This window comes from Pantherophis guttatus, chromosome 1 (genome assembly GCF_059756535.1).
Source record: "Pantherophis guttatus breed Tessera chromosome 1, ASM5975653v1, whole genome shotgun sequence".
Classification (NCBI taxonomy): domain Eukaryota; kingdom Metazoa; phylum Chordata; class Lepidosauria; order Squamata; family Colubridae; genus Pantherophis; species Pantherophis guttatus.
Genome location: NC_142063.1, coordinates 161,235,608 through 161,257,275, shown reverse-complemented (window position 1 = coordinate 161,257,275; position 21,668 = coordinate 161,235,608). Strand labels below are relative to the sequence as shown.

The following is a 21,668-nucleotide window of genomic DNA, read 5'->3' as shown; positions in this document are numbered from 1 at the left end:
TTTTTTGCCCAACACTTCAGTAATAATTGAAGGAGGAGAGATTGACAGAAGTTAATTTATCATTTGAAAATGTCAGAGCGTTAAGAATTTTTAGGAACCCCTTCTTGAATGAGGAGGATATACAAGTGTGTGTGTGTGTGTGTGTGTGTGTGTTTAAATGAACAAATTAACAAAAATTTAATTCAGGTTGAATTGAAACTTTTCTGATTGCCTCAGTTCTTCTTTTAATTTAAAAGGTGAGGGTGGGGGCTAAGCTGTTTTTGAATTTTGCCATTCTGTCCTCTTTCTATTAGTTAAATTCTGATCCCTCAAGGATTTCGAAGATTTATACACTATTCTGCTTTGAGTAGTATCAACTTTCAAGCTGAGGAGAGCATAAGTGAGAATTCTGAACAGTTTAAGCCTTCTCTTCTCTAGAGCGAATATACAATCTGGAAAAGTTTGTCTATTTCAGTGGGAGCTTTGGGGAAGGCCAGAAATAGATAGCTCAATAGAGGAAGATTTTCAGCTGAATCAGCTGTTCCTAATCATAGTTTAGCAAAATTGTCTAAATCAGTGTAATCTATCTATCTATCTATCTATCTATCTATCTATCTATCTATCTATCTATCTATCTCAAATTTATATGGCTTCCCATCTCACAAGAACTGACCCTGGGCAGCATACAAAAATTAGAAAAAAAGTTTAAAAACAATAACATGTCAGACACAGTCATATTTAAAGAAAAAGATTTAAGCCTTTTGCGGTTTTTATGTTATAAATGTCTTTGCTGAGTCATTATATTTTCTATTTTAATTTGCTGATTATTCCCACAAGAACGTGATGTGAAGATCATGTTGGTAGGAAAACATTTTTATGATGAACTATAAAAAATAGTTCCTGTGGCTACCTTTTCCCTCTGCTCTCAAAACAGTACTAAACCAAACCAAAACACCCACTCTGCATTAGTTCAACCACATTTCTGTCAACTTAATCTACTTCATGATGGGGGAAGAGGGAAGCAACTCTTCACCAATTTCCCCTTCCCCAGACCTCTGGCATACATTTTCTGAATGACTTCTTAAAAGCATCAGCACAATTCCTGAGATGGAGAAAGTTGAAAAGTTGGTGCCCCTTTAAAATTTGCCCACTAAATGGGCAACTAAATGATGCCCACTAAATGGGTCACAGAAATATCTAAACCTGCCTGCTTGCCTGATGGTGTCATCTCTCCGACAAAGCTGTCTATTGTCAGCATTGTGTCACTGTGATCAACAGTGCTCTCAACAGTTCAGTGAGAACTGAGCTGTGTTGCTCCATAAAGGAAACCCTTCTTTTAAAAGCTTATTACGCACAAGTTAAATGGGCATTTGAGCAGTAGAGTTGTTTGTTCTGAATATAGGTATTCAAGAAAAGGGGAGGATTTATATTACATGGGCATCTACTCAACTTCTGTCCACTTAATGACAGGATTCAAACAATACACTCAACCTTAGTGTGCTTAGCTATAGTTTTAGGGGAACTGGGCACAGCACTAAGGAGTTTTGCACTATAGTTTAAACAGCTCTTCTGACACTATGATTCTAAGAAATAAACAGGGTTCTAAGAAATAAACGGGAAAATAAACAATTGTACAAATTACAAAAATTGGGTTCATGTTACAATTAATTTAAGGGGATTACAGGGATGAATCTTTATTGGGCCCCAAAAATGTGGGGCCTTCTAAAAACAGGCTGTCTCATCAGTCCCTTTGTATCTTTTACCTTGTGGTTTGTCTATTGCTGCCATCAATTTCCTGTGCCTGTGTCATTTACTGTTCCTGGAGATGCTTCTGACTCTTTCCCTGCACTGCCTGAATGCACAAAAACAAGCGGGCAAGAAAGGAAGAGCAAGGCACTGATGTTGGCGGTGGAAAAGCATAAACGCTTCAGATTTCATCTGACATAATTCCGGACATCTGGTCATCACCCCCAGCCTTAGGCTGCAGTGAGGACTACGCAGGCAGCATGGACTGCATGACTGAGATACAGGAACAGTTACAGCTGTTTTGTAGAAGTGTGGAGGATAGAAAGGAAAGAAAATAGTATTTAAAACAATAGTAGTTTCTCTCACTCTCTCTTTCTGCCAAAGGAATGTCTGTCTCTCTTTAAAAAAAAATAATTTCATTTGTTTTAAAAAATAAAAAGTAATCCATATTTAGATTTTGATTCCTTCTCTAGGTACATTTTAGCTAATATAAGTATTCTATTATATATATATACAATATATAATACCTTGGTAGCATAGTGGTTAGAATGCAGTATTGCAGGCTAACTCTGCTCACTGACAGGAGTTCGATCCTAACGGGCTCAAGGTTGACTCAGCCTTCCATCCTTCCGAGGTCGGTAAAATGAGGAGCCTGATTGTTGGGGGCAATATGTTGACTCTGTAAACTGCTTAGAGAGGATTGTAAAGCACTATGAAACACTATATAAATCTAAGTGCTATTGCTGTTGGTACTGCTATCATAGCATGAGTATATCTTGTAGTGTTAATCTAGGACTATGTATATCAGATAGTCCTTGAAACATGGTACAGCACTGGGCCCTGCAATTTCCTTAAACTGACCATGGTTCATGTGACATATAATCCCCAAACCAACCAATTATGTTATACTGTAGTTTAGGGCAACATGTGAACTTAACCAATCTTTTTTTTTTTTTTTTTTGGTGGGGGGGGATTATTACATTTTCATGCCAGGTGACATGGCTTTATGTTATGCAGTTAAAAGAGGAAGGTAAGGGGGAATATATTCTGCATTTCTGCATATTCATTTTGGAAGACAATAGAAGGAATAAGGGGTTTTTTTTTTTGCTTAACCCAAATAATAAATTGCTATGAACATAAAGGACAAATTTTCAACTGAAACATTTATTAGAAAAAAAATGAAATGCTAGAAATATTCTAAATCAGGGATATTTAGTTATTTGACTTTTAAAAAAATGAATGTTTACTTTATTTTTCTTTTTCCTGGTTCTTGGAATATGTCTGATGATGTGGTAACATCATTGAGTCGATGCCAACAGCATCTAGGATCATCCAGGTTAGGGGAAGATAGATGTTAATGGGTAAAATAGACACTTCACCTGGAAAAAGCTTAAAGTATCCCCTACTAGCCATATTTTTGGTAAAAATGGTAAAAACAAAAATACCATCTGGTTCTCAAAATGTGGTGGCACCATTTAGAGGTGCACCCAGTTAACAAGGTAAAGGACTTGGTAAAAAATATATGTATTAGTCCAAGTTGGAGGCCCCCATGAATTCTGAATGCGTGCCTAAGCATTTCTATGTCTTTAGGAGGCAAGAAAGTGTTAGCCACCTAAGACTGCTCAAGAAACATGAAAACTTCTCCGTTTACTGATCTCCAGAGTAGTATAATAGAACAGAATAACAGAGTTGGAAGGGACCTTGGAGGTCTTCTAGTCCAACGCCCTGTTCAAGCACAAAACCCTATACCTGTGATGGTGAACCTATGGAACGTGTGCCAGAGGTGGCACGCAGAGCCCTCTTTGTGGGCACGCACCGTTGCCAGCTGCTCTTCTGGTGTGTGCTGGCAAGCTGGTCTTTGTGGGTGCTGGAGCGCTGGAAAAAGGCCTGAAAACACCCAAAAAACAGGCTATTTTCCAGGCTGTTTTTTGGGCTGTCTTCAGGGCCATTTTTGGATTCTGTCACTCCGGCACATGCATGTGTGTTCTGGTTTGGGCACTCAGTGCTGAAAGGTTCGCCATCCCTGCCCTATACCATTTGAGACAAATGGTTGTCCAATCTCTTCTTAAAAACCTCCAGCGTTGGAGCATCCTCAAGTTCTTTCCTCTTTCACCTATAAAACAAGCTACAGCATGACTAGTCCTGGATATTACTTACTGTCTGACAACTCCATAAATTGAGACTGGATGAAAGGCCTGCTGGACCTGTTTCTATGTCATGAGATGAGATGAGTCGGGGTTCAAAAATAATAGCATATCCCAGAGTGTGGGAGGAGGCTGGCATGAACTGCTTCAGCCAAAAACCCAGCATTAGTTTTATAGTCGTGAAGTAAACCTTCGCCAAACCAATTCTTGAATACAGCTCATCTGTATGAGAATCCACACTGTATATCAGACATTAATACAATTGAGCCGGTCCAGAGGTATTTCACAAGAAGAGTACTCCACTCCTCTACTCACAATAGGATCCCTTATACCACCAGGTTTGAAATTTTGGGCTTGGACAATCTGGAACTGCACTGCCTGCATTCTGATCTAAGTATAGTACACAAAATTGTCTGCTACAACGTCTTATCTGTCAACGACTTCTTCAGCTTCAACCTCAAGAATACATGGGCAAACAATCGATACAAACTCAAGGTAAACCACTCCAAATGTGATTGCAGAAAATACAACTTCAGCAACAGAGTGGTCAACGCCTGGAATGCTCTACCTGACTCTGTTGTTACATCCTCAAACCCCCATAGCTTCATTATTAAACTGCCTACCATGGACCTCACTCCATTCCTAAGAGGTCCGTAAAGGAGGCGTGCATAAGTGCACCAGTGTGTCTACCGTCCCTGTCCTACTGTCCCCATTTATTTGTATTAATTTTCTTCGTTCATGTCCATGTTCATATTTATACCTGCTATTTTGTACAAGTTTGACAAACTAATAAATAAATAAAGTAGAAGATGGACAATCCAAAAACCTAAGGGAGGGATATTAAAATAAGGAGAGATTTTATCCCTTTTAACAGCATACTATTCTTATTTAAAAGAAATAAGGTGCTGGTATATGAGAACAACAATACAACTGCAACATACAACTCTAACCAGCAAGCCTGTTTAAAAATAGCCTAAATCCTCAGATTAGAAATATTAGCTAAGCAAGCCATAGGAAATTCAGCCAACAACTAAGAATACCTGTATCACATCACAACAACTTAAAGCAAAATGAAATAAAACAAAGGGCTCTCCTCATAAAAAATCCTACTAATCATCCCCACATGATTTGTAAAGGCCATTCCACATGCTGGCTTAAAACAAGCTGCAAGAGTTGGGCTTCAGCAGCACAAACAAGTCCATCATTGCAGGTGTCAAGGATAGAAATTGTATTCAACAGAATAATATCTCATAGGATAAACACAGTAGGAGAGGGTGTCCTGCAGGCCATAAGTATCTTCCAACAGTCCATTTATGGCTACCCAGCATCCAAGATTATGATACTGAAATTCAGTGGCAAAATGATAAACTTTTAGCAACCTGATTTTTGTTGGGATGGCCAACAAGAATGGAAATGGGATAAAGTCATTTCTTGGAATCAGGTAGCTGTTATTTCCATCTTTGAAATGTCCAATCCCTTCCAAGTCCAAAACTGCACCAGGGAAATTCAATCATGATGCAGAATTTGGGAGGATTTCTATGGAAATAGGAGCAGCTTACCTCCAAGAATCTTTAAGCTACCCCAAAAGCCAAAAAACAGTATCACTGCTCTTCTAGTATTATCACTGCTTCACCTGAAAGTTGAATTAAGGTACATGGTCCCTCAAATGTTTCCTGACCCTGAAATAAAGCAAATTTATCCAACCAGGTGCCCTCCAAATAGTCAATCCCAAAATATGTGGACAGATACAGATTTGGAAAAGGTGGAAGAAAGCATGAGAATGGGCTGAATGTAGGAATCCAGAAAAGAAGAGCTACAGAACCAAAGATCCCAAGGCTGCAGGCCACCTAGAATTGTTCTGTTTCATGTAGGAAGAAAACTTTGTTCTATACACAGGGAGCAGTTATAATTTTGTTATTTCATGTATGTATTTATTTTAAAATTAATGCCAGGCAAAGTGAGTTTTTGTTCTGACCCTGTCATTTGGTTTAGTGTGAACTATAGCATGCTCTCAAAGTTAAGTTGTGCCTCCTAAATCCTGAGCTATATTAGCCCAGTTTTAGTATATGCTGCTTGGAATTGTGCTTGTGAGATGTTGGGTTATATAAATTTGATAAATAAATATAATATGCATAGCATCACGCTAAACTGAATAATTATAATCAAATCACAACTGGCTTAATACAATCAATAAACAGAAAAAAAACTATTTTAACTTCATAAGGATTCTAATAATTTGCTTTCTAAAATCTAATTTCTTCAGCATTCCTTAATTGTGCTAAACCTATGTTCATTTCCAACCAGGAATACAATGCATTATTATATATCTTTATAACATGGGTCTCACAGGTTGTGTGAGTGCATGCGTGTGTGTTGTATGTGTGTCAAAATCTGCAACAGAGAGGGTGTGGTAGTGTTGCTGCACATACAAAAAAAGACAGGGTTTTGATTGTGATATAGCGCCCACCTTTTTGTAGATTTTGATCCCTTCCCAAAGATGCTATTGGTTGGAGCAGGCCATTTGTAGCAGGCCATTTTGCTTCAAATTTGCACTGTTCATTTTCAAACAAGCAACATCAACGCTAGAAATGGAGGAAAAGTACATTCTCACCCTCCCCTTTTCTACTCATGAAGGATTTAAGCATTAAAAACATTAATCTCTCTGACTCAGTAACTAGGGGTGAGGAATTCTTCCTTTTCCAGTTGCAAATATTTTGGTTGGAAGGCTTGGAAAACACTGTATCCAAAACAGAGCAATCCTTTGAACAAAAACATGTAAAAACAGATCTTTATTGGGGTAGGGGTGGGGAAGTCTGGCTTAGAGTCTTTAAGGAGAGCAGAAACATCCTTGTACCTTTTTCTGAACTCTATATGAGTCTTTCTCCATTCCTAAGACTCTGAAAACTGCCTAACATAAAGTAGGGAGGAAGGATTAAGAGAATTTGGAGATTTCATTATACAATATATTTCCTGTGGAACAATTTCATGAAGTTAGATTCTGATTGACTGATAGAAAAATCTTCCTAAGAGTAAGAAAAGCAGAACCAATCATTCAGAGGTTCATCACCTTAAACTGGCTGTATCCAAATAAAAGCTACACGGCCCTCTTTTAGGGATGCTTTTTCTCTGATTGCTGCCCTGAGCAAAGTGTTGGACATAGTGACCTAACTGGTCTTCCAACTATAGGGTTTGAACCAGTGGTGACATCTAAAATTTGTTACTACCGGTTCTGTGGGCGTGGCTTGGTGTGTGTGTGGGGGTAATGTGACTGGGTGGGCGTAGCCAATTTTTTTTTTTTACTTTTGAAACCATTTTTTCTACAACCTCTTCAGCAAAGAGATTTTTTAAAAACCCTCTGACGGTCAGGCAACTCAGCTTGGATCGTCAGAGCCATTTAAAAGAAAAAAAGCCTCTGATGATCGCGCGGCTCAGCTGGGCATGGAGGGTGGGTGGCAGGGATTTTTGCTACCGGTTCTCCGAACCACCCGCCTCCATCGCTACCGGATCAAGCGATCCGGTCCAAACCGGGAGCATTTCACCCCTGGTTTGAACGTTCAGGAGGTAAGACCTATCCTTGGTTTCTAAATTAGGCTAAATCCCTTTCCCCCTTCTCTTGGACATTGTAAGCATAGTTATTTCGTCTTATGTCTGATTTCTGTTTATTACTCTTTCTTTTTATTCTGAATGTCCATATTTAATTTTTGTAAACCACATGAAAACTAATGCAAACCAAAGGATAATCTATCATAAATAAGATAGTGGCAATTAAATGCATGGGTTATGCTGGTATTTCCCATACAGGCAAAAGGAATGTGAATCTTATACATGTCTTTAAATATTCAATGCATAATTGGCATAACATGGCTTATACACGTTATATATTTATTGTCAGTAACTTCAGCCCAAGCAGACAGGCAACATCAGTTCATATGGGTTATAATAAGTAGTTGGGTTTGGCGATCTCTTTTAACTTGGCTTATGTACAGTGTAATTTTTCATCACAGGCCTAAACTTGTTCCTTTACATAACATAAATTCCCATTTATTTCTTCTAAGAGTAATTCTATCTCCTGGGATTACAGGATTCTTTAATGACTGCCAGAAAACACCCTAGATCAGAGGAATGCAAAAATGGTCAGACCTGGTCTAGATGCCACCCAACAGATTCATGGCCTTGTGCAGTCCACATCCACTTGGCTGCCTATCACAAAAATCTAATCTCTGTGTGTTTTGAAACAAAATATGCAATAAGATTCTTCAGTTTCAAAGTGACTTATACCATAAAAGCCTCTTCCCAGCAAAGGTGCCATTATTTGATGCCAATGCCATAAAGTAGTCAAAACAAGGAATCTTGTTTAAAGTGTTTCTCATCAGCACCAAATATTTAACGAGTGGTACAAATGCTTTCATCTTTGCAATTTAGTCAGATCTCAATGGATAAAAACATATCTTAAAAGATTAAAGAGTACCTCTAGCATCAAATATGATTGGCTGACAGTTTTGATTGGAATTCCAGTTACACTTGAGCACCTGGCCTCCTTCTACAATCCCAGGCTGAGTAGTGTTGGCCTTTGGAGCACCCACAAGGAGAAACATCCTGCAGGGAGAAACAATGAATGAGAAATCTGAACATTTTACTTGAAGCAGGCTACTCTGAGGTATGACCTATTAGGTACCTCGTGTAAATGCAAAAATAATAGTAAAAAGAGGAAGAAAGCAAATGTAACGAAAGGACCAAAACACTAAAGGCCACTTTATAAGAGGAAATAAAGAAGAAGGAGTTAGCATTTCTGACTGCCTATTTTCCTCCATACAAGCAGATCTGCTGCCTGCATGACTTCACCTCCAGTTGATGTATTCTAGCACGTCATTGTAATTCACCAGCTGCATCTGCAAACCCAGCCCAACAGAGATTTGTTAAGTATCCTGTTTTGCTGCTTGACCGAGGGTTAAACTAGGTGCTCAGATAAATTACATATCACTATTTTCCTTGATTTTCTCGTGGAAAGACTCTTGATACTCATTTGATTGGGACTCTCATGGGCAGGGAGGAAGGCTCCCATCGCCTTTTAGCCTCCTGCTTTTCATTTTAAACTTCAATTCTCTCCTGAGGATTTTGGATATGCCAGAACTGCATGTTTATCCCAAAAGACTTTCCATGCCACCATAAGTATGACATCAAGAAGTAGGAATTAGTAGTTGTTAGAAAACATAAGTTCGCCATTTATACTATGCTTCCCCCAACCTGTGAAACCCCAAAAAGAGAACAGAAGATGAAAGAAGAATTGTAGGTTTTAAATATCTAATGCATAGGACAAAGAATACTTGTCAACTATTTCAGATGCAACATGCAAACTTTTTAAAAATATATATGCAGATCACGCCCTTTAAACTGGAATTCTAGAATGCCTAATAACTGCAGCTGACCTCAATTCCACAGTAAGTAATAAATGGCTAGGATCTAGGAGGTCTGTGTAACTGCTTTGTGTATTGACCACATGCTAAATGTTGAGATGTAAGTATAAACAGCTATAGTATAAAGCCACTCTTCCTCTTACAGTATCTAAAAATCCCTAAGTGATTGATCTTTCTAATGTAACATTTGGCTCAGTTGTGACTTATTCAGTACGTATACGCCTGCCAAACAAATGGAAATTAATTCCCAGAAGTCTTAGTACTAGCCAGGCTAGCTAGGAAATATTAGCAGCACAAATTGGCTCCATGTTCCTGACGACAGCAATTTAATAAAATTGAGCTGCAAGACTGTGAAAGAAAGGAGGCACCAAGGAGAATTTTACCTGATTGTTAGGTCATTTGGAAAAACAAAATATTTCCATGAGCCATATTTGAGTAAGCAACTGGTATTATCTTAAGTAGTTTTGTAACCTTGTGAGAACTAAATTTTATTGAATTTGACATATTAAAGTTGTCTAGCCTCTTCATCCAGAAAACTACACTTAAACTCAAACAAAAATAAAATACTGGCATCTATTAGCTTAAACTGTGCTCTTTATGCTGAGGGAAAGCTTATCGGGTGTTTTCCCTCTCAAATATTGTAAAACATTAGGTATATTTTCCTTAATTCACAGTGCTATTTTCCACAATATTCCACAGAAATATTCCAGCCATTAACTCATATATAATTTTAATATTTTGTTTCTAATATTTTGTTTGAGACCAGGTTATAATAGTTTAAAATAGAAAAAAAAATTTAAAAAAAGGAAATGTGTGCCTTCAAATCAATTTTGACTGTCTGGACACATTCCTTCTTACTAAGGTTGAGAGAAAATGACTGGCTCAAGATCACCCAGCTAGCCTGTGTCTAAGGTAAGACTAAAACTCATAGTGTCCATCAGGCTCAAGGAACCAAGAATGACAGGGTGATTTTCTCAAATGAGTTTCTTTATTGCTGCTTGCCCATAAACAGGAATCTTTCCAAATTAAAGGACTCTTAATGTATGGGTTGGACCGCTGCATGCTGATGCTGTAGGATAAATTAAGAGACTGTGGCATATATTAATATAAGAGGGCCATATATCCAACAAGAATGGGGTTTTTTTCTTTCCTTTTCTCAAGAATCTGAGGAAGAAAGATATTTCACTGATATCATTTCTGTTATTGTTTTTGAAAATGATATCTGTGCTGCTACCAAATGCTCATTAGTACTATTTTTTTTTCTTTACTATATTTTACTTTAAGATATGTTTATCCGTCCCTTAGGAACACAGAGCAGATTTTAAATATATCTTTATTTCTCACTATCTTAGAATAAATTTTTAAAGAGGTTTTGAAAATCTAAGCTGCTTCTTCTGTGAACTTGGAATAATGATATCTAAATTAGTGTTTCTTAAATGTTTTTCCTCTCAGGACTACTGTCTACTGTTAAAAATTATGGAGAAACCCAAAGAGCTTATGCTTTATATATTTCATATTATAAATTAAAACTAATGCTGCTACCATTTCTCACAATTGCTTGATAGATTAGTTAATATTGCATTATTTCGCAACATGGGCTGCAAAATAATTTTGATTTTGAGGAACACTAAGAGAGTCTTCGGAGATCTCTAGGATCATAAGACCATACTTTAAGAAACAGAGTCCTAAAAAATGCTGAATATAAAAAACTGAAAACGTGGCTTCTATGCGTGCAACTACCAAAAGAATTTCAGCCATACGTGCATCTTGCTTCTTTGGACTTCTGCCTTATCATAAATCTTGATTGTTGCATTTTTTAAATGTCTTGGCTGGTATCACTGAGGGAATATTATGAGCTACCCGCTGAAGACAAAGCAATTCCTTCAAAATAAAAGAAAAGCTAAAAAGTTGATAAGTATGATTGGTTATATCCGGTGTCAGCAACCTGCGGCTCCGGAGCTGCATGCAGCTCTTTGGACTCTCTGCTATGGCAGAAGCTCCCTGTCAGGTGATCCCACCACTGGCTGGCTCCGCTTCTCGCCCTCCCCTCCCAATCACTCCTCGCCTGGCCTGAGAAGGTAAGGCTGGACGGCAAGGGATGGAGAAGCGGTCGGGGCAAAGACAGAGAGATACAGAGAGAGGGGGAGAGAGAGAGACATAGAGTGACACAGAGAGGGGGAGAGAGGGAGAGGGGGAGGGAAAAAGAAATGTCAAAGGGGTTTTGTGGTTCCTGGTGTTTTTTAACAACCAATTCTCTGCCCTAATGACTGGGTAGTTGTGGCTGGGAAGGAGAGGTCATGTGACTGGTAGAAGTGAGTGATGTCGAGTTGGCCACGCCCACCCAGATTTTGTGGCTCCCAGTGTTTTCTTTTCTGTGGGAAATGGGCCCAAATGGCTCTTTGAGTGTTTAAGGTTGCAAACCCCTGGGTTATACAGTCAGATATGAAAAGGGATAATGTTCTGGTGAACTTCATATGTTTAGAAATATCTCCCATGTATCTTAGGAAAGACTGAGTCAGTTGAGAGTGGGAAGATCATAGTACAGACTGCATGTTGTCTGGTGTTATGAAATGCTGACTGAATGTGGGAAGAGGGTATTACAAAGCAGCAGCCAGAACTAAAGGGAGATAAGAATCATGAATTTGAGATGGGCAGCTGTATAAATCCAATAATTGCATAAATCCAATAATTTCATAAATAAAATCCTGAACCACATTTGCTTCTATTATTTATTATAGTAGTACAGTGTAATGCCTCTAGCCATTAAAAAAAAAAAAAGAGCACAGTGGATTTAAATTGCAATTTTCAGTCAAAGCAATCTCTTGCAGGGTGATAGTTAGACTTATAGGAAGGACCAGCCCTTGCTATTACATTTTTTTTCTTAAAACAGTGAACCGACTTTAATGAGCTTGGGAGCTATCCTAAATGTTCAGTATGATGAATGGCTGGAGATTATGACCAACTTTCAGATACTTAGCTGTTCCTAGCCTACCTAGGAGGCTTTTTTTAAGCAACAGCAACACCAGGAATTCCTAATGCTGGAAAAAACCATGGAGACCAGTACACATCTTGTTTTATATTCTCATCCTTCTGTAACTTTAACTAATTAATCAACAAAGGCTAAACGCTAAGGATCGCCAACATGATCGCCAACATCCGATGACTGATACGGCACAAGAAGAAGAAGAAAAGCCAAGGAAAATGCCCAGAACAAGTAAAAGTAAATGAAACTAAGGCTTGGGCTACTGCCAAGTATTTCATAACTAAAGGATTTCTTTCAATCCAAACAACCATGTTGTTATCATAAAGCAACGAGAAGTGGCTGTGATGCCTCAGACAACAAAGCTTTGATGTTACTGTAGGAGTGAACCGCAAGACAAAATTCACCAGTCAATTCCGCTGCATAAACCGTGTTGAAGAGAATGCAAAAACTGTGTACAAATGTAATAGTATAACTACTCTCAGTAATCCAATACGGGCCCAGCTCTTTGAAATTTCAACTCCAGATGTTAAACATGAATAAATGGTTTGCCTACTGAATTTTCAACTTATCCAGTATTATTCTCTGGCCATCTTTCAAAAACTCTTTTTGCTGGTATAAATTGCTTGACTTGGGCATGTAAAAACTGTCCTATGTTTTAATAGATTCTAGTCTTTTCAAATGGCTTTCAGTTATTTGAACAAGTCTTCCCTTCCTGGCCTCAGGATCCAGGAAGAATATACCTGAAAAGAGATTTTTACTATTAAAAGTAATTATAGAAGAAACGATTCTAAGAGTATATATTTGATGTGCCTGGAGCATAATTAATCCAAGCAATACAGTTAAAGTGAGATCTTCTAATAATACAGGGGAGCAATACAATCCAGCAAGCAGACTGAAACAATTATGCAAAAATTACAGAGGTCTTCCAAAAAATCGTGAATGGTTCATCAAATTTCAAAAAAAAAAAAAAGGTCACTAATACAGCAAAAGTATTGGTACAGTACAGAATTAGTAAAAATATGGTTACCTGTGTTGATTAAAACTAAGCCAACATAATTTGCAATCTGCCAAGCCAAACATATTCCACAATGGTCTGCCAATGGTATTGGCCACTCCCCTGGCTTTGCTGTCTCAAGTGCAAAATGAAAACAACAGAAATTCTCACAAGCCCTTTTTTATGTAGTATTATACTATGCTGATGAGCCATGTTCATGATAAAATGTTGAACAACAGCATGAGATCAGGAGAAAAAGAAATTTTAGCGAAACCCTGGTGAAACCAGGACCATGCAGATAAATTCTATGCTGTTATATAATGAGGTTTCATTGGTTTATATCTCAATCTAGTTACTGTGATTTTATAACCCATTATTTAAGGCATAGCATTAGCTATGAAACCCAGCCCACTGAGCCTTAGTAAACAATGGTTTGCCATATGTCCACCAACATAAGGCCTGCTAAACTGAAGCTCTCTTCCAACATCTATGCAGGAGTCTCCAGTGAGTCAAAATCAAGAAAATGAAAAGCCTCTCAACATGCTACCAAACACCAATTTATCAAATTTTAAAACTCCACTGCTAAACAAAGAAACTGGTGCTGCTCCTTTCCAGTGGCCTTGTATTTTCAGGGAAACAACAACAACAACAACCTTCATTGAACATATTTGATTTTGACAAAGTGGCTTTACACAAAATCCTAAAGAAATTTTAACTCTAAAATTAGTCAATCAGGCAATTAATATAGCAGAAAAGCTACTGCTAACCATAAAAACTCACCTAAAAGCTGACCCAGCCATTAAAGTTAATCACAGACTTCTTGTCTAAAATATAATGCAGACTTTACCTTTCACTAGGTAAATTATACTACAGAATTACCATAATCCATAAATACATTTTTAAAAAATATTTTAATATGACACTATTTATATTTGACAAATCTATGCTAGCATTTATTCATCAGTACATTTTAAGTCTTAAGTTTCCTGCATTTTCCTCCCCTTCTTCTGCAGTTGTGAAGATTTCACCTATTTTCCAGGATTTTTCAAAGATAGTAAAAGAACTGAGAATGCTTCAGCAATTATTTACATAAATACCTAGTATATTCTATTCCATGCAACTAAAGCCCAGTTCAAATCAAATTTATTAGATAACATTTAAAACTGCACAGTTAGCAGTCCTATAACTATGTATACAAACTACAAGTAGGATTCAATTTATTACACAGAACTCTGACACTTTACAGGACTAAAACCTAAAAGGAATTTTAATGTAAATAAAATCCTGTTTGAACAACATTAAATCAGAAGTGCACATCATGAGATGTGGCTCCAAATAAGCACTTCCCACACATATCACTTAAATGAAGCTTCCAGAAAAAGATTCTTCGTGTTTGCAATGGCTTTCATGTAACCCAGGTCTATGCTAATGCAGGACCTGGGGGTTCCAGGAGAAGTTAACACCCAAAGAACTAAAATTTTGTGGAATTCCATTAAATTCCTTTTACTGTTAGGCCCTGGAAAATTGTTTCATGGAATTTGCTCAGAGCTGTTATGGTGCAAGTTGTTTTATGAGCTTTCCTCTTTATTAATCTTAAATTTGTTGCATCATTTTACAATATGTTCATGCATACTTTATATCATGATTGAGTATGGTGTAGTGGTTAAGGCTTCAGGCTAGAAACCATGAAACTGTAAGTTCTAGTCCTGTCTTAAACATCAGGCAACTGGGCGACTTTGGGCCAGTTACTCTCTTTTAGCCCTAGAAAGAGGAAAAGGCAAACTGCTTCTGAAATCTTCCAGAAAAAATTGCAGGGACGTGACCATGCACAGTCACCAAGAATAAAAAAGAAAAAAGAAAAAAGAAAAGGAAAAGGAAAAAAAGTTGTATGGTATATTTTAAAACATGCACTATCGAGATCTTCAGTTTATTATTATTAATTAATAATTAAGGTTATTATTAATAATATTACTATTATTATTAAATTATTAAAGGAAGATTATTAATGTCAATTGTATTTAAATTAGTTACCAAAAATATCATTTTTTAAAAAATTTTATTAAAAAACTCTTTTGGGGCAGCTCTATTTCTTTCTCTTAACAGTTACTGCTTGCATTTTCGTATTTAAAGATAAAAGGAGCTGTTACATTATCTTTTTTTAAAAAGGTTTTATTTTAGTTATCTCCCGTGTGATCTCTCTCATAAAGATGGAAAAATGGCTGATTTCAACTTGCTGCATCCCTTGACATTATAGGCCGAAGAAAAGGTGCTATAGGAATTAATGTTTTATTAATTCAACTGCCAGTCTGGCAGTCCAGGTTTGGGGAATCAGTTCTCTTATATACACTGGGCTTAGGATGAAATGCCAGGTGAGGTGCCTTCTTGAAAGCAATGATGGAAGCAGGCAATATGAAGGTCCGACAAGGTAATATTTCTATGTTACTGGCTCAGTCATGCCGCTACACTAGCTGTTTCAAAACTAAGATTATCCTGTAATGTACTGTAGATACAATCCCATATTTTCCAATGAAATCATGGACCATTAAGTGCAGGTATTAATACTAAACCCTTAAAAAGATGTCCCTGTGAAATACATGTAATATTATATAAAAGTGTACATAAAATAATGTAAAAGAATAAAACAGCAAGATCTTTTATAATATAAATCAAGCTCAGAGTAAAAAAATCATATTATCTTTATTTTACTAAGAAAAAAAAAGAAGCTAAAAGAAGATCTGGACCATTTTCTTTCTTTTGTTCTTTTCCTTTGAACACAAGTTCAAATTTACAGACTAAGAAAATTTGTATAAGTCTTCATACTAAGATACACAAAGGAACAAGAACAAGATCCAAAACCCCAATCCTTAAACTTGCCAAAATTGTTACTGACATCAAACAGAATTATGCCTGATTTACTGTACTTTATAGAATAAGCAGGCATTATACCAAGTTTGTAAATCGATTAAATGAAATGGAAATATCTGGGTCTATTCTAAGAGTCAGGATGGATAAAAATCAATGATTTTTTTTTAAATGATTTTTAAAAATTTTAATCATATTTACTTTTGGAGTAAAAAATCTAATTATAGTTTTCTATTTAAGATACATTAATAATTTAGTTTATTCAGCATGAAATTGAGCTTAGTTATGTAGCATGAGGCTGTACATTCTGCAATATTTACATTTTTAGTAAACTCATTCAATGAATCCAAGGTCTGCAAGCTGAGATTATATGCACTCTAAATAGGAAACCTTCATTTTGTTTGCAAATAAAGATTCTAACTATCAGCAAGAATGAGTCCTTACATTTAAAGAGCACCTGTCATTTCAAATCCATCATGGTAGTGCCTGTTAGTGAGCATCCACTCACTGAATGGGACTGTTGGTGAGTCAACAGCGGGTCAGAGGAGGAGCTGCTGCGGGACAGAGATGACAGTTGTTCTTTAAAAATTATGATTTAAACCGAGTTGATTTAAGTCAAGCCTTTTTACTACTGATTTAAATCATGATTTAAATTATGATTTAAATTAAATCCACCCTGCTAAGAGTACAATCCTATATATGTTCATTCATATGAAAGTTCATTGAATTACAGATATGTGAAAACAGGATTACAACAGCAGGAACTGTATGTATCTAACAAGACCAAATATAACTTTTGGGTGGGAAACAAATAAGGTATAACAATGTATTCAATGGTCAGTATAAGAGCATTAAAATACACAAAAAGTAACTTTCCTAATACACATCTAAGAAGAATGTTACAATTGCAATAGAGACATAATTAAAGCATCTTAAAAGAACTCAAGATAAATAAAGCCCAATCTATGCTATAATGCTTATTTTTCTATTTTTGATGTTTTTATAAGGAGTAAAAATACATAAATGAATAGTATACTATCCAGGGAATGTTAGTATTAGAATATACATAAATATACAGGTAGTCCTTAACTTACAACCACCTCTGAACCCAAAATTTCTGTTCCTACGTAAGATGTTTGTTAAGTAATTTATGCCCGTTTTACAAACTTTCTTGTCACACTTGGTAAGTGAATCACTGCAGTTGTCAAGTTAGTAACATGGTTGTTAAGTGAATCTGGCTTCCCCATTGACTTTGCTTGTCAGAAAGTCGGTCACATGATCTTGACACTGCAACCATCATAAATATGAAAGAGTTGCCAAACATCTGAATTTTGAACCCATGACCATGGGGATGTTGCAATGGGCATGTGAAAAATGGTCATGTCACTTTTTCAATGCCGTTGTAACTTTGAACGGCCACTATACAAAGTGTTACAAGTCGAGAACTAAATGTATACATAATTTTATAACATAAACCGATGGAAATCTACTGAGAAGATAAACTCACTGCATTTAATAGGTTCAGAATAGGGTGGAATCCATTACTGGTTTATAATCTTGAATACAGTAATTGAGATTCACATCAAAGAGGAATATAGCCTTAACTGGCTTTAATGAGATATATTATACCATAATAATGCTCTCACTAGGTTTATTATACAGTTGCAGCTGTATTTTAAAACAATTTAATGATGCACTGTGATGTTTTGTAAGCCATTTCAAATAAATGTGTTTCAGAAAAATGAAACAAGGATTTTCATATAACTATAAATAAATACTTATTTAATTATATAACATTCCAGATCATTGGATACTCATATTTCTAAATGTGTTACATATATTGTAGTTATGCTGCCAGGAGTTCATGGGTAGTCAGCAGTAAAACTAGTTTGATAAATAAAACTAGAAACAATTAGAATAGAGCAGAAGCAGTTAGGGGACAAACTACAGTACTCATACTCAATGTTTAGGAGGCCAAATGCTATAGCAACCAACACGATGTCACCTCACTACTGGATGGAGGCAGAAATTTCTAGATATCATTTTCTATAGTTTTATGGATTTTTCAATGATTTTTTAAAAAGGTATTTAAAGGTTTGGCTAACTTATGTGGTCATTTACACACTTCTCTTTTTCCATTTCCTGCAGCAAATAATAAGAAATTCTACTTTTTTGATTTAGAAATACAATTTCTGAGGCCAAACAAAGTGCATTCAAGGGCTAGATATTTTATTTGTTTGTTTGTTTGTTTATATGCTGCCCATCTCACAGAAATGTGAATCTGGGCAATGTACAATGTATAGATATGGCCCCATGTCCCCACAATGGGGATGCTGGTCTTTACAGCTTTTACTGAAGGATTGGCTCGTGCTTTTTGGATTGTTTTAAACCAGGGGTGAAATGCTCCTGGTTCGGTCTGGTTCGCCTGAACTGGTAGTAAAAATGCTTTAAAAAAGTAAAAAAAAAAAAAGCTCCAATGATCACAGCTATGGCGCGCGATCGTCCAGCCTATTTTTACCTTTTAAAAGCATTTTTTTACAACCTACTCAGGTGAATAGATTGTAAAAAATGCTTTTTAAAAGTAAAAAAAAGGCTCCGAAGATCACGCACCACAGCTGATCACAACCTCCCCCGTGCACTATTCTACTTACCCCATGCCTCCTTTTGATGTGCACTGCACGCACCTCACATTTGGTGTGTGGTGGGCACTGCGCATGCGCATGTGTGTTTGGTGCACAGTACGCATGCGCAACCAGCGAACTGGTAGTAAACCGGTTCAGATTTCACCACTGTTTTAAACCCTTTCACAATACAGTGTATCATGTCAAAAATTAGGGAGAAAATATTGACCAGATTACCTTAGTGAATCTGGCTGCCAAAATTAAACAAAAACCACAAGAAAAAGCAAAAATGTTACCCTGGAAACAGCAAAACCTTCAGAATTTTTTTTTTACTAGACATGCCTTTGTTAGAACAAGCCAAAAGGTCACAAACAGCATGCAAGCTTTTGAGTTCTCTAGACTCCATTGGGATTGGGAAAGAAGCAAAGACATTCCAACATGACCAGTGAAATTGATTGGACAGCTCATCTCAGAGCACCTCTGAACTACTAGTGAAGGCACTGGTTAATTGCTTCATTTATAATTATATTTCTACCACCAGGAACAAGAGCAGGGCCAGACATTTTCTGCTTCTGGAGGAAAAAGCTGATCCCTTCCTTTGACGCCACTTTATATAAATAAGCCAACTGGAACTGTGACAAGAGTCATCTCATTAGGTTCTGTAATATTGCCATAGAAATGGTAGCTAGCTAGCATTTCTCTCTCAGGGCCCTTACTATTTATCCAGATACAAGGGGGGGGGGGATTTTTTGGTCAGCACCTAAGAGTCACCTTCCAGATCTTTTCAATTATGTAAATGGGAATTGTGCTTTCCTATATCTTAGGGAGCAGAATATTTTGGCTCAGTTCCTTTAAGAGATGAACATTCAAGACTGGCAATATGACAGTATCCTAAGGTAGTGATAGGCTAACTTTGGATAGACCAGGCTGTCCTGACCAAAAAACCACTTAATCTTTCCCCTGGTATAGCTGACAAAGGGAGAAGAGCCCGTGGCTTAGAGGTTAATACATCTACCTAATATGTAAGTAGCCCAGGTTTGACTCCCAGAAGGGTATGGCTAACTGATGAGAACTAAATAGCTTGAAATAGATCTATACTAGTCACCCTTTATTTATTTGTTGGTAAAACATAAATTCAACACTTAATAAAAGACCAGCTACATAGTAGTTCACTGGGTTGTCCTAACCCAGCCATTTTGGTTTATCAACCAACTGTTTATGGCTTAGTGCTCGATGAGCCAGACTAATTTTGCTTGATTCTGTGAATCACAGCTTAATATGTGTGAACCTAGCACTTATTTCTGGTATCAATGCATGTTTGGACAGAGGCCCAGTTACTGAGAGGTAATAAAATTTTGATTTTATCTATCAAAGAAAATCCCAAGAAAGTCCAGTTGCCTTTTGGGGAAAAAAAGCAACTTTGGGACAAACATAGTTTTGGATGATTGAGTGTCTCCATAGATAGGGATTGCATTCATAGTTCATGTATCTCAGTGTTTTCATTTTTAATGTTCAACAGTATTTTATCAAAAAATATAAAACAAAGGTAAATCCCCTAGGATCAATAGGATTTAAATATAATATTGCACTTAGGACTTTCCCCCACTTCCATCTAGTAATGGTAGAAACATGACTGTTAACATATTTTTTTCTGCCATATCTCTATGATGATGGGATGCCTACATCCCATTCCCAACGCATGAGTAAGCTCTTCAGCTGGATAAACAGTACTTATTGTTATTCTGTCAAGGTCCTAGGGAAGCTAGGCGGCGGCTCCCTAAGTGGCTCAGTAGCTAAGACGCTGAGCTTATCAATCAGAAAGGTCGGTGGTTCGAATCCCTCTTATAGGTCTCCTGTGTGAGCCTGAGGGGGGGGTTGGACTAGATGATCTCCAAGGTCCCTTCCAACTCTGTTACTGTTACTTCAAGCTTAAGATATAGACTTTATCATTTATTGCCTTGGAGAGAAGTCAGGTGACTGCATGAGTTGAAGCACAGGCAGGATAGGACTCAGCAATGGAAACGATCATTGTTGGGCAGCTGCTGCTGTTTTTTTTTTTTTTCCCCCCTGACTCAAAGACTGTACTTGGACTCAACAACCAGGAAAAACTCTTAGAAATGCAGCTCTAGGCTAAAAGTTACTCCTAGGATACTTTGGGAAGGGGGGGGAGATATTGGACAGCAAATTGTATTGTATGACCACACCAGCAAATGTAGTCATTGCAGAAACACAGAAACATAATTACACTCAAAATATTACTCAGAGTTAAAGTCTCCACTTGAAACACTGAACTAGAAAAAAAGTTCTATTCAAATTGAAAGAATACTCCAAGGGGCATAAGAAGTTAGCAGTAATTATGGAAAAAGAAGCCTAAAGTAAATCTCATTTAATCCTGGGGCATCTTCTTCCCCACTTCCCCATCACTTTGAACCTTTTGCCACCATAATCAAAATGAAGCACTATCAAATAAATTAGAATTTACTGGATGAGAGTGCTTTCAGTGAAAACAATGTTCAGTGAGACACCAGCTTTATAAACTGAAAGAGGTTTTTTATATATGTGTACAGAGTTTACATGATTCCTGTCAAAGGTTCAGAAGTTCAAAGAAGCATTGCTGAGAAACAGTTCTATTCATGGAGTATTATTTTTATTTTCAAAGGCCTTTTTTATTTTTCCTTGTTTAGGAGCTTATTGCTTTTTTTTTTTTTGGCTTATATAGAAGCACAAAATGTATTATTATTTCATCAAACCAATATAAGTAAGTGAATCATTCAATCTACAGTAATTGCAATACTGTCCTAGCCTCAGATACATGCATTCTTGTTTTCTTTTTCAAAACTAACCATCTGATACTTTAGGGTTTGTTGTCACATCTCAAAGCATACAGTAAATTGTATACAAATTGTTATGAATAAAAAGTGCTTT

At 36.8% G+C, this 21,668-nt stretch overlaps 1 protein-coding gene across 1 annotated transcript in view; it reads right to left on the bottom strand.

The window, feature by feature from the left end:
- The window catches only part of ITGAV (integrin subunit alpha V), a 77,319-nt gene that overhangs the window by 53,896 nt on the left and 1,755 nt on the right, over positions 1 to 21,668 (bottom strand). Inside the window, exon 2 of the mRNA XM_087882080.1 lies at positions 8,338 to 8,465. Coding sequence (XP_087738206.1) covers positions 8,338 to 8,465 — 128 coding nt within the window. The remainder of the gene's footprint in view (positions 1 to 8,337; positions 8,466 to 21,668) is intronic.